We start from the raw sequence: 17,398 nt of genomic DNA on the forward strand, positions 1-17,398 counted from the left end.
ATCTGCAGCTTTTTGCACTGACTGCTCTTCCAGAGGTTCTGAGTTCAAGTCCCACAACCACATGGTGGCTCAGAACCATATGTAATGAGATCTGATACCCTCTTCTGGAGTGTCTGAAGACAACTACAGTGTACTTACATATAATAAATAAATAAATCTTAAGAAAAACCAGACTAGGTAGAGATCCATTGAGAGAGATACCTGGGTTTCACCCTTTGTTCTCCACCTGTGCACAAGCTTGTTCTCTCTCTCTCTCACACACACACACACACACACACACAGATACTAATGTTGAATTGCTTATACTGAGTACTTGAGAGGCTCTTAATTGAATCAGGCACGGCTTCACAGAGGTGTGTAATCTCAGCCACTCTGGAGACTTCGGCAGAAGGCAGCAAATTTGAGCCCAGCAATATATTTCCTGTCTCATAAACCAGAACCATGAGGCTGGGATGGTGCTTACCTGGCAGGCCATAATCCTTTGGTTCATTCCCTAGCCTGGAATGAAGCTGGGAGGGCGATGTAGGTCTACTCTAATCCCTGCACTTGAGGTAAGCAGAAGCAGCAGAGAATCAAGGGCTTCCTTGGGCCGCAGGTTCGAGGGCACTCCTGGAGACACCCAATCTGAAAAGCAAAAGTTTGCTTTTGGGAACAAAGTCAGGAGTGGGGCAGCAGACTGTAGACTGTGAATTAGAGGAAGTGCTCTGTATAAGATAGCAGATAAGCCAGAGAGGGAACAGCTAACAGAAGGGAAATCAAACAGAAGGCCCACCTGGCTTCAAACCAAACACCCTCTAAACTGTAAGGCCAAGAGTTGCTGCTCTAGTAAACACAGAAACATGGCTTCGATGTTGATTTTTCCCATGGTTGCATTTTGTTTGTGGCAAGGTCTCCTTGCACAGGCTCACCTGGCTTGCACTCCTGTCCTGCCTAAGCTTCTCAGATGTTGGGATCCACAAAGAGACAGCTCCCAGTACTATCTCATAGCATAGAAAACTCTTTTACAAGTGAGGTAGGTTTTTTCTTTTCTTTTCTTTTCTTTTTTTTAAAGATTTATTTATTTATTATATGTAAGTACACTGTAGCTGTCTTCAGACACTCCAGAAGAGGGCGCCAGATCTCATTACGGATGGTTGTGAGCCACCATGTGGTTGCTGGGATTAGAACTCTGGACTTTCGGAAGAGCAGTCGGGTGCTCTTACCCACTGAGCCATCTCACCAGCCCTTCTTTTCTTTTCTTTTCTTTTCTTTTCAAAGAATTATTTATTTAATGTATGTAAGTACACTGTCTCTCTTCAGACACACCAGAAGAGGGCATCAGATCCCATTACAGATGGTTGTGAGCCACCATGTGGTTGCTGGGAGTTGAACTCAGGACCTCTGGAAGAGCAGCTATCTCTCCAGCCCCCAGAGGTAGTTTTCCTCCAGGCTAATTCAGTTGTTAATTTTGGAGGAGGCTGACTGGAGGAGAAAGCTTGTAATCAGAGATTTCTGTCTAATTTCTGGCTCTGGGTTATCTTATGCAAGTAGTCTTAACTTTCTTTTAAATAAAAGCTTAAAAAAACACACACACACATACATTTATCGGGGACTGGAGATATGGCTCAGTGGTTAAGAACACCAATTGTTCTTCTGAAGGTCCTGAGTTCAAATCCCAGCAACCACATGGGGGCTCACAACCATCTGTAATGAGATCTGACGCCCTTTTCTTGAGTGTTTAAAGACAGCTACAATGTACCCATATATAATAAGTAAATATAATGTATATTATAATATATAATAAATAAATAAATCTTAAAAAAAAAACAGCCGGGTGTGGTGGCACACGCCTTTAATCCCAGCACTCTGGAGGCAGAGGAAGGAAGATTTCTGAATTCGAGGCCAGCCTGGTCTACAAAGTGAGTTCCAGGACAGCCAGGGCTATTCAGAGAAACCCTGTCTCGAAAAAACAAAAACAAACCAAAACAAAACAACAACAACAAAATCTTTAAAAAACATAACAAACAAAAAACCCCACATTTATCTAAGGGTGGGGGGGGGGTCATGGGAACCATTGTCTGAGTAATTATCAGGTTTGGGAACAAGTGCCTTTCTTTACCCAGTAAGGTGTCTTGGTTCCAATTTGGTTTCCTCTTTTCAAAACAAGCCTAGTAACTGCTTCTTTGGCCACTGCTAGGGGAAAATAAACTAACTGGTTGGCATAGCATACACATGCAATAATAGTTGTTAATATAATTCCTGCTAAGTCAAAGTGCTGTGACGGGCTGAGGTCAGGTGAGTGAAAGCTTTCGCAGCCCACGCTGGCCTTGGACTCTTGCAGATGACGTTGAACTACTGACCTGCCTGTCTCCACATCCCTGGCGCTGGGACTCCAGGAGTGCTGACCACCACATTTTTTAAAAATATTTTTTATTAGGTATTTTCCTCATTTACATTTCCAATGCTATCCCAAAAGTCCGACCACCACATTTTTAATTCTCCTAAATGTTGTGCATTTTTTCCACCACAAACCAGGATCACACCTTTAATCCCAACACTCTGGAGCCTAAAGTAGGCGGATCTGTGAGTTTGAGGTCAGGCTGGTCTATCTATTAAGTTTTAGGAGAGCCGGGCGCGCATGCGCGTGTGGTGTTGCACACCCCTGCAATTCTAGCATTTGAGAAGTTGAGGTAGAAGGTTGGCCACGAATTCAAGGCCAACACGGGGCTACAAACTGAGTACTACGGCAACAAGGGCTATATCTCAAAGCCCTGTTTCTATGGTGGTGGCGCACGCCTTTAATCCCAGCACTTGGGAGGCAGAGGCAGGCGGATTTCTGAGTTCGAGGCCAGCCTGGCCTACAAAGTGAGTTCCAGGACAGCCAGGACTATACAGAGAAACCCTGTCTCGAAAAAAAAAAAAAAAAGATTTTGAGTTCACAGGCTTATTTTAATACGAGAACTTTAGAGAGAGACTATATAAGTCCTCCGCAGCCACCAAATGACCTAAGAACCTGGGCTCCGTGACGCCCAGCATTGAAGCGTGGCGGGCTGCTTCTGGACCGGCTTTCTGTCCACTCAGCGCCAGCGCGCGTCCGTGACTGGGGTGTTTGCATCCCGCACAGCCTGCCTGTAAGTGTGCACTGGCCACCCTTGGCCTTCGAACATGGAAGGTCACTACGTGGCTCCCGCATCCCGCTCGCTCTCATCTCTCTTTGAAAGTGAGGCGTTTTCATCTGCACCAGAGCGCTCCGTCGTCCCCAGCCCTGGCGCGTTTCCACGAACTCCGACTACGCAGAGGCCGATCCTCTCCCCGCCAAAGCTCTGACGCGCGCGGGTGTCCCGACAGTCCCAGCCTCCCGCGACTTTCCCCGCCTCCCAGCGTTCCTCTTCCTCAGTGATTGGACGCGGTCCCTGTCCCTTTTGACTCCCGACCACGTCCCCTCCCCGCCCAGCCGCCTCCAGCTTCTCCTCAATCGAACCCACGGCGCTCCTGGCTGGAGGCTGTGAGGGGGCTATGGGTGTACCTGCGGGGTCCGAGTTGTCCCGGACTGGCCCCTCCCCGGACCCCAACCACTCCCACCGGGCCGGTCCTCCCCCCCACCCCCGCAGGCTCCACTGGCCCCAGGACTGCTCCCCGGCTCCTAGTCTCGCCCGCCACTCTTCGGCCCCTCCCTCCTTGCCGCCGCTCGCACGTCTGGAGCGCCCCGGCCGAGCGGGTGGCGCGCCGGGGGCATGCGCTCCATGAGGGCTCTGCAGAACGCGCTGAGCCGCGCAGGCAGCCACGGTCTGCAGGGAGGCTGGGGTCACCTGAGCCGGGGCCCGCTTCTGGGCAGGGGCGTCCGGTATTACCTCGGTGAGGCCGCGGCGCAGGGCAGGGGGACGCCGCACAGCCACCAGCCGCAGCACTCGGATCAGTAAGGCTCGCGGGACAGGGGCAGGGGACAGGCTGGCTCCCACTCCCACTGTCGTTCTCGCTAGCTCCCTGGGAGTCCCCTTCCCCAGAGAGGGAGCGCATCTCATCTCCTCTCCGCGCTCACTAGCCTGCGATGCCTTTTCCTTTAGATGTGGGGCTTTGGGTCCGCCGCGCTCGGGCGGTCAGGTGCTGTCCGCCCGGGAGGGCGTTTGGGCAGGTCGGTCTTCGAGATGATGCCTGTCCAAGGTGCGTACTTATTTGGGAACGCAGATGAGCGCGGAGTGTTGCTTGGTGCACGTGTCTGAGTGCAGGGCCGAGTGCACACCTGCCCATCCCCAGCCTCTCTTTCTTCTCTGGTCCCAGTATTTTAGGGAATTTGTGGATATCGAACAGCTTCCTGCCCCAGGTCCAAGTGCGCTTGGGTCTGACTGTGTGGGGTTTCTTGTCTCTGCCAGTGGGTAATGTGCGGTGTGCGTCATTGCTGATGCGCACGTAGGTGCGTATGTGTCCGGAGTGTTTTTGTAGCAGAGCTTAACCGTGGAATATTTTATATGCTGGCAAAACACTGATAATCAAGTTTCCAACTTGGTTTTGGAATGCGTTGATTATTCATAAATGAGAAAATTGTGAGACAGTTCCTAAACAAGTCAGCTATTACGTTGCTCCGCCTCTCTAAATTGAAGAGTTTTTTTCCCTTTGGGGCCATCTTCAACCCAGGAAGTCGACACCCCCCACCCCCACCCCAGCACACACTGCCCAGGAATGCTTAGTAGCTGGGCTTTCTCTCCATCCCCAAAGTGTTTTCAAAGCATGAAATTTGTTATCCTCAGATATCCAGCTGGACGTTTTCCTGGTAGCTCCTGCCTCATGGCAGTATAGGAAATGGACCGTTTTCCCTATCATATCTTCTTAGTGATATTTAGAAACATATGCACACCATAATTAAATGAACCAGACTGACAGCAAACTACCTCAACACCAATAAATATGGTCGGGTAAGCAAATACCATTTGCTTATCCGTTCCCTTGTAAGACCTTTGGGGTGGGGAGCCAGAGGCATCCCTGGATCCTTCTTACCCATCACAATTCACTGCAGTATGTGACAGAATTGTGTTGTTGTTGTTGTTTGTTTATTTCAAGACAGGCTTTCTCTGTGTAGCCCTGGCTGTCCTGGAATTCACTCTGTAACCCAGGCTGGCCTGGAAACTCAGATCCATCTGTCTCTGCCTCCCCAGTGCTGGGATTAAAGGCATACGGCACTACCACCTGGATGTGACTGAATATTTGTAGGAGACCTAGTTTTTTGTGGCTGCTTGTGTTCCAGGGAACTAATTGGTAAAGGTCTTGAACCTTGGCTCCCTGGGTAGAGGAGTTAACAAAGGGAGAGAAGTTTCTGTGTTTGGAAGGTAAAGGAGGTTGGCAAAGAAGAAATACATTGTAATTCTGATTATTTAAAAGTATATAGTTTAGGGCTTGAGACCCAGACATTCAGAGTACTTGTTACTCTGGCAAAGGACTTGGATCTGATTCCCAGCACTGCACATGATGGCTCACAACCATCTGTAAATCCCAGGGACTCACATGGGCATTCATACACACACAAATCTTTTTTTTTTTAAAGATTTTATTTATTATATGTAAGTACACTGTAGCTGTCTTCAGACACTCCAGAAGAGGGCGCCAGATCTCGTTGCGGATGGTTGTGAGCCACCATGTGGTTGCTGGGATTTGAACTCTGGACCTTCGGAAGAGCAGTCGGGTGCTCTTACCCACTAAGCCATCTCACCAGCCCCACACACAAATCTTAAGACAAAAGTTTCTCTGTGTAACCCTGGCTGTCCTGAACCTCACTCAGGATTGTCCTCAATCTGACAAATACCCTCCTACCTCTTCTTCCCAGTACTTCCAAGGCTGAGATTGAAGGTGTGTGCCACCACCATCCTGCTTGGTTTATGAACTTTTTAAAAAAAATGTATATAGGTGTTTTGCTTTGTATATGTGTATGTGTACCATGTGCAAGCCTGGTACCTGCTGAGGTCAGAGGAGGTGTTGGATCCCCTGAAACTGGAGCCACTACATGGGTATTAGGAATTGAATCCAGGTCCTCTGTAAGAACAACTGCTCTTAACCACTAAGCTAGCTCTTCAGCCCTGGAGTATTTGATACTCCTGAAGAGGGCCCATGCCCAGTTTCCAGCACCCACTTGGTGGTTAGCGCAACTATCCATAACTCTAGTTCCAGGGTACCTGGTTTGTTCTGACTTCTCAGGGTACCAGGCTGGGTGTGTTGGCCTTTAGCCCCAGTAGTCAGGAGGCAGAGGCAGGAGGATTTCTGTGAGTTCCAGGACTGCCTGAACTACATAGTAAGTTCTGAGATAGCCAGGCCTACATAGAAAGACTCTTAGAACAAACAAAAAAAAAATCCTAGATAAGTCAAAGATGAGAATAAAACCCCCAGTATTAGAGATAACTAGTTAATACTGTGATATAACCATATGTTATAACATCTTATATATGTTATATATGCATGGGCTTGTAATTTAACAAAAATAAAATTATGATATTCATAGTATTTGGTAAGCTATGTTTCCCATTTATGAATTTATTTTTAATTGATCTTTAGTGTAAGCATATGAGTACCAGTGTGCCACATGTTCATGTCAGTGGACAACTTTTCGGAGTTGGTTCTTTCCTTCTACCTTTACGTGGTAGAAGGGTTTCATGGGTCAAACTCACTGCCGGAGTTGCCTAGCAAGCACTTTTTTTCTGCAGAGCCATCTTGCTTACCCTATATTCACTTTTTAAAATGGCTTTCTAAAAGCCCGGCTGGGGTCTTTGTTGATCTTCCTGCATCTGCCTCCCAAGAGCTATGGGGTTATTGGATGGGCTCTCCCTCTGGACATGTCTATGGCAAGGGCATGGGCATCTTTTCACAACTGTTTATAGTTCCAGCACTGGAGATGTAGGTAGTTCAAGATCATATGTAACTACATATCAAGTTCAAATCCAGCCTGGGCTAAATGGAACCTCCTTAAAAACTGTCTTAAGCTAAGCATGATGGTGCATGCTTTAGTCTCAGCACCCAAGAGGCAGAGGCAGGTGGATCCCTGAGTTCAAAGCCAGCCTGGTCTACAGAATGAGTTCCAGGACAGCCAGAGCTACACAGAGAAAGCCTATCTTAGGGGAAAAAAAAGTTTTCTAAGTCTACTAATATTAAAAGAAGTCTTAGCTGGGCGTGGTGGCGCACGCCTTTAATCCCAGCACTCGGGAGGCAGAGGCAGGTGGATTTCTGAGTTCGAGGCCAGCCTGGTCTACAGAGTGAGTTCCAGGACAGCCAGGGCTACACAGAGAAACCCTGTCTCGAAAAACCAAAAAAAAAAAAAAAAAAAAAAAAAAAAAAAAAAAAAGAAGTCTTAACATCAGCGGTTCTCCACCTTCCTAATGTACTAAAGGGCTTAACCCTTCAACCCTTTAAAACAGTTCTTTATGTTGTGCTGACCCCCAATCGTAAAATAATTTTCATTGTTACTTCTGTGAGTTCCATTGAATTGTAATGTAAATATCTGTGTTTTCTGATGGTCTTAGGCCCCTCCTGTGAAAGGGTTGTTTGACCCCAAAGGGTCAAGACCTACAGGTTGAGAACCATTGCTTTAGATGTTTTTTGGAGTTTTATACCAGTGTGAGAGACCTTTGCGGCTGGTGTGGAGACAAAAGCATACAGTGGCAGAGAACAGACAGGAAGTTCGTGATTGGCTTATTTTATATAGGGCAGTTTATCATGGAGTAAGGTCTTAGATAGGCCTCACTCCACCTGTGTGAGGTAGACATTCTATATCTTTATTCCATAGATAAGTAATATTAAGCAATATTAATATTGCTACCTATAGCAATTGGGAGCAAAGTAGGACTGCACTGTGCAGGAGAGAAGAGGGTGCATTTGAGAGAAAATAGGAAGATGAATTTGCCCAGTGTTAGTTACTAACTCACTGTAGACGCAGAACGTGGGAACAGTCAGACTGATGCTGTGTTTCCATCTCGTACCAATCCTCATGGGAAACACAAGGAAAGACACACACCATTGCTGGATGCACTCTGTTTCCAGTGTTTGCCGGACATCAGTACCTGGAATGATTTAGGAGGTGGCTCGAAATAAAGGACTGAAAAGTTCAGAGTTCCTTTTAAAAGAGACTAGAGAGTCAGATTAGCAACCTCTTGCACTGGGGTGAAAGTTAGGATCACAGAACCTGCCAGATGGTTCAAAGAGGAGACTTAGGATGACAGCCCATGGCAGGTCCGTGTTCCAGCAGGAGGAGGAGGAGGAGGAGGGAGCATCCTCAGGCTCCTGCCTTCCCCTCTCTTCCCCCAAACAGTGACGCCTCACACAGTGGCATGCTGCCTCGACTTGGTGACCTGCTTTTCTACACTATTGCAGAGGGACAGGAGCGTATCCCTATCCACAAGTTCACCACGGTGAGTGGCTATCTATCTGCCAATTCAGAGAATCCTGATTCCTTAGAGTCTCTGGAACCTGTGAGGAGGGGATGGTCTAACAGTGTAGGGTAGCTAATGGCTGTCACTGGGGGATGGGAAATACAGAGGGATAATGGCTGCCTGGGCTAAAAAGCCAAGGCCATCCTTCCCCCAAGTCCAGAGGAGAACACCTTTTGTGAGCTGTGGCAAGAGGCTTGCTAGCCTTCCAAGTTCCAAAACCAATTTGTTCTACCAGTTGTAATTGGGGTGGAGTGACTTGAGTAGCTATTGGGAAACACTGAGGTATGGATTGCTGTCCTTGGCTGACCTAGCCAGATCTCTTCTTCCCCCTCAAAGGCTCTGAAGGCCACTGGACTGCAGACGTCAGACCCACGGCTCCAGGACTGCATGAGCAAGATGCAGCGCATGGTCCAAGAGTCCAGCAGCGGTGGCCTCTTGGACCGAGAGCTCTTCCAAAAGTGAGAGCCCCAGAGATGAGCATTGACCCCCAAAACAGTTCTGTAGGAGGAAATATCTTGGGAATTAAACAGTTCAACCCTTCATTTTGTTAGTAGCTTCTAGGAGATGTTCTCAAACCGGGCGTGGTGGCGCACGACTTTAATCCCAGCACTTGGGAGGCAGAGGCAGGCGGATTTCTGAGTTCGAGGCCAGCCTGGTCTACAGAGTGAGTTCCAGGCCAGCCAGGGCTACTGAGAAACCCTGTCTCGAAAAAAACAAAAACAAAAACAAAAAAAAACCATAGAAGATGTTCTCATACATATATGGTGTATATATTAGGACTTCTCAATGCTAAAGCCCATAGCTGTGGTTATTCTGATTTTAATGTTTTTTTTTTTTTCTCAGAATGTCTTGAGATATCTTTCCATGTCTTTAGAACATATCATTTTAGAGGTTAGGAAATTTAAACCTAGGGAGATGAAATGATATTCCAAAAGTCACACGACTGCTAGTCCAAAACCAAATGAACACTTCAACCTTCCTTACCTCTGACTTCCGTGCTCCCGAGTGAGTCCCAGCTGTGTCTCTCCAGCTCCTAACACACTCGTGTCTGGGATCCAGGTGTGTGAGCAGCAACATTGTGCTCCTGACTCAGGCATTCCGAAAGAAGTTTGTCATTCCTGACTTTGAGGAGTTCACGGGCCATGTGGATCGCATATTTGAGGATGCCAAAGAGCCCACTGGAGGCAAAGTGAGGGCCAAGGGGACGAGGGAGGGGAAAGGGCTCTGGGCCAGATACACAGTGCTTCTCAGAGAGGTCTTGGGGCTGTGGACTCAGTGATGGATGAGTAGAGCCTATAAAGTTGAGGACATGGTTTCATGTGTTTCCAGGTGTGACTCTAGTAGTATGTGACTTAGGACTTTTATGGATGTGGATGGCAGAAGCTAGGGTTTGGTGGCACAGGCCTGTCGTCTCAGCTCTTGTTGGGCTAAGACAGGTTCAGAAGTTTGAGTTCAGTATTGGTTATGTAGGGAGACCCTGTCTCAAAGTAAAGAGATTCAGTCCAGCCTTCAAGGAGACTTACAGGGACTGAACCTGAGAACCTAATCCTAGAATTGCCTTTTTTTTTTTTTTTTTTAATATTTCATGGGCTCTACTGTTTGGACTACAGAGATGTATGGTTGCAAGGGACTAAAGGCCTTGTTGGTTCTGGAAGGAATATACAAAAGGGGACAGATTTTAACTTTTACCTCAAAGTTTCTGACCCTGAGTACAGCTGTGTTGTTCTCCACAGTCACCTGTCTCCCTTTTCTTTACCCATTTATGCCCAGGTGGCAGCCTACATCCCGCACCTGGCCAAATCAAACCCAGACCTTTGGGGCGTCTCCCTGTGCACTGTGGATGGGCAGCGGTAAGATGCTGGGTGATGCTGGGCCTTGTAGTGTACCCCTTTAATCTCAGTACTCAGGAGGGAGAGGCAGGAGGATCTCTGAGTTTGAGACCAGCCTGGTATCATCCTGAGTGCCAGGACAGCCAGAGCTCTGCAGATAGACCCTGTCTCACAAACAAACAAAGATGCTGGGTGAGAGGCAGGAGCTGAGAGCACAGGTGCGGAACAAACTTCCTGAGCGCCAGGACAGCCAGAGCTCTGCAGATAGACCCTGTCTCACAAACAAAGATGCTGGGTGAGAGGCAGGAGCTGAGAGCACAGGTGCGGAACAAAGTCTAACCCCTTTTATGGTACCTGTCTCCTCCAGGCACTCTGTGGGCCACACGAAGATCCCCTTCTGCCTGCAGTCCTGTGTCAAGCCCCTCACTTACGCCATCTCCGTGAGCACCTTAGGCACTGACTACGTGCACAAGTTTGTGGGCAAGGAACCCAGTGGTCTGCGCTATAACAAACTCTCCCTCAATGAGGAAGGTGAGCATCTCCAGGGCTCAGGTTCATACCTGCCTTCTCCTGAGCCCTGTGCCTTGCCTCCTCCTCTGTGTCTTAGCCTTTGCTCTCCTCCAGGTAGGAACTGGACCCAACCCCGATTAGCTTCAGAGTGGGAACAGTGCAGAGTAGGCTTTCTTGGTGACTGACAAGACTGAGTGGTTTGTATTTCCCCAGGAATTCCCCATAACCCCATGGTCAATGCTGGTGCCATTGTGGTCAGCTCCCTGATCAAGGTCAGTGCATTTCTAACCTTCTGAAAGGTAATCTCTCAACTCCCCTTATCCCTACATCCCCATATCTGTTCAGTTCTCCAGGCAGATAGGGCAGGGGGTGGGGGGCTCCCGAGTCATTTGAGAGTTAATAAGAGGCATGGAAAAAATGCATCAGGAAGTCCTGTGCTATAAGCTGTAGATGTTAGTGATAGCTGCCACATTCGTCCCCTCACCCTCACCCCATGTGCTCCCTGCCCCCTCCCAGAGTTCTATGAGCAGGTCATGACCTTTGCCTAGGACCAAGAGCCAAATGCCAAGAGCAGGGGGAGGACAACACCATCAGGCATTGATTGGCCACTCCTGGGTGAGAGATATGCTGACAGAAGGGTGAATGGCCAGTCCAGGGCAGTCATTCACGTCACCTGGAACTGTGAGTTGGCCTTGAGCAAGTGATGTCCAACAGGCCCATCAGCTGCAGGTCTCCCAGGGCTTGAGCAAGAACGCAGGAGCAGTGTGGGCAGCGACACTCTGGGGCCAATCACGGTCCTTCCTGAAGAAGGTGGTGTTAGGAACCCTTCCCCCTAGGAACTCAGGTTTCAGAATCCTGGAGTGTTGACTCCTAGCTGAGCCTGCAGTGTTGACGGAAGTGAGCCTGGCGTGTGTGTGTGTGTGTGTGTGTGTGTGTGTGTGTGTGTCTGTCTGTCTGTCTGTCTGTCTGTGTCTGTGTGTCTCGCGAGTGCTAAAGTAAGCATGCCTCCCTGTTCTGGGGAGTCCTGTCGGCAGCCCTATCTTTGGGACCTGCCTCATCTCATCTTCTAGAGTTGGGGATGAAGAACATTTGGGCAGAACATTTGCTCCACCATGTGCAGAAACCCGAGGCACTTCAATCTCTGGCACTGCTATAAAGAAATCATTTTTGTTTCATTATCAATATATCTGGGGATATCTCAGTGACAGAACATTTGACCAGCATTCCTGAGGTCTTAGTTTCAGTCCTGGTAGTAGAAAGAAAAATCATTCATCAATATAACTGAATATTCAGCAGACACATTCCATTTCTGTCACAGAGGATCTGGGAATCAGGTATAAGCTAGAGTGAGGCTATAGAATGGGGCATAAAGGATGGGGGTATAGGCATGGTAGCATATGCCTGTAATGCCAGAATCCAGAAGTTCTGGGGCTGGAGAGATAGCTCAGCAGTTAAGAGCACTGACTGCTCTTCCAGAGGTCTTGAGTTCAATCCCCAGCAACTACATGGTGGCTCCCAACCATCTGTAATGGGATCTAATGCCCCCTTCTGGTGTGTCTGAAAACAGCTACAGTGTACTCATATACATTAAAAAAAAAATCACAAGTTCAAGGCTAGTCTGGGATACCTGAGACCTCTATTTAAAAGTAAATAAATAAATAAAACGGATAGTAGTAATCATGGATAAGGTGGAATTTAGAGACCGAAGTGGAGACAGAAGGAGTGAGCCGGGAGAGAGGAGAGGCAAGTAGATGGGGTGAGGTTATCTGAATCCTCATTCCTTGATAATTTTTTTTTTTTTTTTGGTTTTTTCAAGACAGGGTTTCATTTTGTTTGTTTGTTTGTTTGTTTGTTTCAACAATCCTCCTGCCTCAACCTCCCAAAAGCTGAGATTATAGGTGTGCATCACCACACGGGCTGGTGGTCTGGATTTTTCTATCACTAGACTACATAAACCTGCATGCACAAAAAGTCTCAGCTGCTTAAACAAGAAGTATCTGGTGCCTATAACATCAGTTACTCCAAGGCCAGAGGGGCTCTCAGCTACTGGATAACCCAGGCCTGACTCAGAGCAAACAAAGGACATTGTAAAATGTAACATTCCCAGAGCAAACAAAGGGCATTGTAAAATGTAACAGTCCCAGTAGCAAGGCTTGACTAAGCCCTCCTGCCCCTGCTGTCTGCCATCCTCCCAGACCTGGAATGCTGATTGCTTCCCCTTTCCTTCTGTGCAGATGGACTGTAACAAAGCAGAGAAGTTCGATTTTGTAAGTTCCTCTCACTCAACCCTCTCCTGCCTTTCTCTACCCCATGCTGTCCACACAGCTGCTACGGCTATCTCCAGAGGAGTGGGGACCGCTGGCTTCAGCTTCTTGAAGTCCCTACTCTCCTGGGCAAAGAGAGGGTCCGAGTGCCTTATCATCGGCCCGGGTGTGTTCGCTAGCGATCCTTAGTCTAAAGGTGTCTTTCTTACCTCTCTTCTCTTCCAGGTGTTACAGTATCTGAACAAGATGGCCGGGAATGAATTCATGGGGTTCAGCAATGCCACGTAAGACTCTGTTTAGGAGACTGGCTGAGTAGGTTGTACCTTTGAGCATGTGTATGCTTGGTGGGGGAAGGCGAGGAGGGAAGGGAAAGAGGACTATATATCATCGTAGGAAGAAATTTGGGGGGAATCTTGGCCTCTCAGCTTCCTCTGAGCTTCTGCATCGACATTTACTTACTTGGAGAAATAACATCCCATGTCTGATTACCACGTAATGAGAAAGGCAGCATGCTGGCTTGTGCTGAGGCCCTCGTCAAGACTCAGAGCCAAACATCTTGCCAGATTTCCTAGACAGAGTCACTAGACAGCTTCCGGTGGGTTTTGTTTCTGTTTGTTTACATTTAACCACAAAGCTACACCAGGTATTTGTTCAGGTTCTGAAGTTCCCACTAATACTTTGAGACTGTAAAGGCACGGCTTCCAGCCTCACACAGGCATCAGAATTCTGTATCCCAGGAAAGGTACCCTCCTTCTTTTCCCCCTACACACCCCTTAAGCTTCAAGCATGAAATTTGGTATTTGCTTCAGATTCCAGTCAGAGAAGGAGACTGGGGATCGGAATTACGCCATCGGTTATTACCTCAAGGAGAAGAAGGTAACTGGGAAAGGCCATAGAGAAAGTCCCTGAGAGTTCTACTGCCAGGTCAAGGGCAGGGGGTCGGGCTATGTGAGCCCCTGGCAATGTGAGCCTATGTCCTGAAGAGACTGCTACACCCTGTTCTTTGCAGTGCTTCCCTAAGGGTGTGGACATGATGGCTGCCCTTGATCTCTATTTCCAGGTAAGCAAACATTCCCGGGGTCAAGGGAACGGGACAGAGTGCCCTCCTGTTAAACGGTAGACACTCCTCTCTGGTGGTTCTGTTAGAACGTGTTGAAAGATCTAGATGTAGAGAACGTTATTCTACATTAACGTGTTCGAGTCTACATTGCCCTTTGACCTCTCTTGTCTCTGTAGCTGTGCTCTGTGGAGGTTACCTGTGAGTCAGGCAGTGTCATGGCGGCCACTCTGGCCAACGGCGGCATCTGCCCTATCACAGGGGAGAGCGTGCTGAGCGCCGAGGCCGTGCGCAACACCCTCAGCCTCATGCATTCCTGTGGCATGTATGACTTCTCAGGCCAGTTTGCCTTCCATGTGAGTGTTACCTGCTGTCCGGCTGCCTTGATTCCAGTGCCAAGAGGAGAGGGTAGCCAGGCAAATAGGCTAAGAATCCTTAGGGGATTTTTGTCAAATACATCACATTCCTTAAATATATAGACCCTTTCCATAGCTGGCTCCCATCTTAGATGCCACCTCTAGGGAGAGGCATGGCTGATTTATTTCTCTGTTCCCCCACGACAGGCTCTCACTGTGCAGCTGAGGGCAGTCTCAGAGTCAGTGATCCTCCTGCCTCATCCTCTAAAGTACTAGAAGGACAGTCATGCACTTAGCCTGGCTTTTTTTTTTTTCTTGTTTGATTTGGCATTGGGGATCAAACCTACACTGGGTAAGCCCTGTACCACACTATAAACTTCATCCCCAGCCCTGAAGACTTTCCTGGTTGCTCTGTCTCAAACAAAACTACCTCCATCTCTGATTGTAGTGCCCTGGTCCTTTTTTTTTTTTTTCCCGTGTTTGCTTGTCTATTTATAAAGGTTTATTTTTATTATTGGAAGGGATTCGTACAGGTGAATGTACGAGGCCACTGAGGGTGGAGGTGCTGGACCACCCCACACGCTGGAGTTACGGGTGGTTGTGAGCTTGCCAGGTCTGGTGCTTAAAACTGAACTGGGGTCCTTTGCAAGAACAGCCCAGGCTCTTAATTACTGAGCCATTTCTCCAGGTCCCACCTCACTTTTAAAAATATATATACATTTTTAAATTCCAGTGCCGGGGAGGCAGAGGCAGAACAATATCTGGTTTGAGGAACCCTGTCTCAATAAAACTTTTATTCATTTTTAAGTTATGTGTATAGGTGTTTTGCCTGCGTGTATGTCTGTGTACCATGTGCATGCAGTGCTCAGACAGGACAGAAGAGGGATCAGATCTTTTGGAACTGACAGACAATTGTGATCTGCCATGCAGGTGTTCTGAACCAAACCCTGGTCTTCCACTGAGCCATCCTCCCTTCAGCCCCCAGGTCCCATTTTTAAAATTTAAAAATGTATTTATTATGAGTATATATGTATGCATGATGGTGCATGTATGGAGGTCAGAGGACAACTTTGTAAAGGCTTTTCTCTCCATCCACCTTTACATGAGGTCTGGGGAGCAAACTTGGGTTGCTAGACTCGCCCAGCAAGCACCTTAACCTGATAGGCCATTTTGAAAGCCCTTGTTTATCTTTCTGTCTGCCTTCTACTCCCAGAATAGAAGTTGACCGAGAGGCCACTTCCTGGGGCTGGAAAGACAGACGGCTCTGTGTTCTGGAGCACCTGCTGCTTTTGTAGAGGACCTGGGATCAGCTCACCCACATGGTGGCTCACAACCATCTGTAACTTCAGCTCCAGAGCATCCATTGTCCTCCTCTGGCCTCCTTGGGTAGTAGGCACACATGTGGTACACATACATACACTCATATACATAAAGTTAAAAAGTAATTTGTCTTTTTAAAAGGAAGGTTGGAGAACACTTCCTGGCTTGAACACAACACACAGGAGAGTGCTGTTGGTGTCTCAGCAAGCATTCCCTAAATGTATTGATGCACACGGTAGAAGAGAGTAGTCGGAGGCAGATAGAAAAATCTAAGAGGTTGAGGTGGGTGTGGCCTTGCCTGTGCAATCACTTTGACTAGTCCACCTTGTTCCTCAGGTTGGCCTGCCAGCCAAGTCAGCTGTGTCAGGAGCCATCCTCCTGGTTGTACCCAATGTCATGGGGATGATGTGTCTGTCACCGCCGTTAGACAAGCTGGGGAACAGCCAAAGGGGCATCAATTTCTGCCAGGTGAGTTGTTCTGCATATAGAAGTTAATACTGTTTAGTCAAGAATAAGTCAGTGGTGCCGGGCTGTGGTGGTGCACGCCTTTAATCCCAGCACTCGGGAGGCAGAGACAGGCAGATTTCTGAGTTCGAGGCCGGCCTGGTCTACAGAGTGAGTTCCAGGACAGCCAGGGCTACACAGAGAAACCCTGTCTCAGAAAAAACCCCAAAAAAAAAAAAAAAGAAAAGAAAAGAATAAGGTAAGCACTGTAAGAGCAACTGTGAGCTCCCAGGAAGGGCAGGGATAAGTAAACAATTCTTTTGGCTTCTAATTCTAGAAGTTGGTGTCTCTCTTTAACTTCCACAACTATGACAACCTGCGGCACTGCGCTCGGAAGCTAGACCCACGGAGGGAAGGAGGAGAGGTTCGGGTAAGGAAGACCCGGTAGCCTAAAGGGTATTTTAGAAGGTATCATACATTCCACAAGACTTCAGCAGTGGCCTTGGTCTAGAGGCCCATGGAGGAGGGCCACAGGGGTGAGCTGAGCATGGCTGGCTGGCTTCACAGCCATAGTTCATCTCAGGTGGGTGCAATGTGTGTTCCAGAACAAGACCGTGGTGAACCTGTTATTTGCTGCATATAGTGGAGATGTCTCGGCCCTTCGAAGGTAATTCTGTCATGACTAAATAGAGGTAATAAAATACTCGCGGTACCACATCTTATTAGAACACAGTGTAGCAAACTGCTAAATGCTTCGGTTTACCGGTTAGACTAGAGAAGCTGCATTTAAATAAGTGTCTGTAGGTTCATTGTGTACACATGCCTGTTTGCCCAGTTGTACATTTGTATGTGTGCCTGTGGTAGCCAGAGGACAATTTCAGATGTCATAACCTATCAAGCCCCAGGGACTTACCTGTCCCCACCCCCCACCAATCTAGGATTAAAAACCAGTGCTACTATATATATATATTTTTTTTTTCAATGTAGAGTCTGTGGATCAAACTCAGGTCTCAGGTCCTCATGCTTGGCGGGCAAGCACTTCACTGAGCTATCTCTCCAGCCTGAGGATTTGTTGTTTTAAAATCAAAGCGCCTGCCGTGAGTTAAGAATTCATCAACTCTGGGGGCTAGTGAGATGGCTCAGTGGGTAAGAGCACCCGACTGCTCTTCTGAAGGTCCGAAGTTCAAATCCCAGCAACCACATGGTGGCTCACAACCACCCATAATGAGATCTG

General features: G+C 48.0%; 1 protein-coding gene across 2 annotated transcripts in view; it reads left to right on the plus strand.

The window, feature by feature from the left end:
- Positions 1-3,453: 3,453 nt before the first annotated feature.
- Positions 3,454-17,398, plus strand: part of Gls2 (glutaminase 2) — a 15,965-nt gene continuing 2,020 nt past the window's right edge. Inside the window, exons 1-15 of one of the 2 annotated variants that reach the window (XM_021175337.2) lie at positions 3,454-3,895; positions 8,264-8,363; positions 8,721-8,842; positions 9,444-9,573; positions 10,155-10,234; positions 10,581-10,744; positions 10,937-10,995; positions 12,958-12,990; positions 13,213-13,271; positions 13,797-13,863; positions 13,997-14,047; positions 14,224-14,400; positions 16,057-16,188; positions 16,502-16,594; positions 16,770-16,831. In XM_021175337.2, the coding sequence (XP_021030996.1) occupies positions 3,714-3,895; positions 8,264-8,363; positions 8,721-8,842; positions 9,444-9,573; positions 10,155-10,234; positions 10,581-10,744; positions 10,937-10,995; positions 12,958-12,990; positions 13,213-13,271; positions 13,797-13,863; positions 13,997-14,047; positions 14,224-14,400; positions 16,057-16,188; positions 16,502-16,594; positions 16,770-16,831 (1,511 nt within the window). In that variant the 5' untranslated portion in view covers positions 3,454-3,713. Of the gene's footprint in view, positions 3,896-3,915; positions 4,141-8,263; positions 8,364-8,720; positions 8,843-9,443; positions 9,574-10,154; positions 10,235-10,580; positions 10,745-10,936; positions 10,996-12,957; positions 12,991-13,212; positions 13,272-13,796; positions 13,864-13,996; positions 14,048-14,223; positions 14,401-16,056; positions 16,189-16,501; positions 16,595-16,769; positions 16,832-17,398 lie in introns of those variants that run through there. The other variant, XM_021175338.2, reaches the window with a different exon arrangement.

This window comes from Mus caroli, chromosome 10, assembly GCF_900094665.2.
Source record: "Mus caroli chromosome 10, CAROLI_EIJ_v1.1, whole genome shotgun sequence".
NCBI lineage: Eukaryota > Metazoa > Chordata > Mammalia > Rodentia > Muridae > Mus > Mus caroli.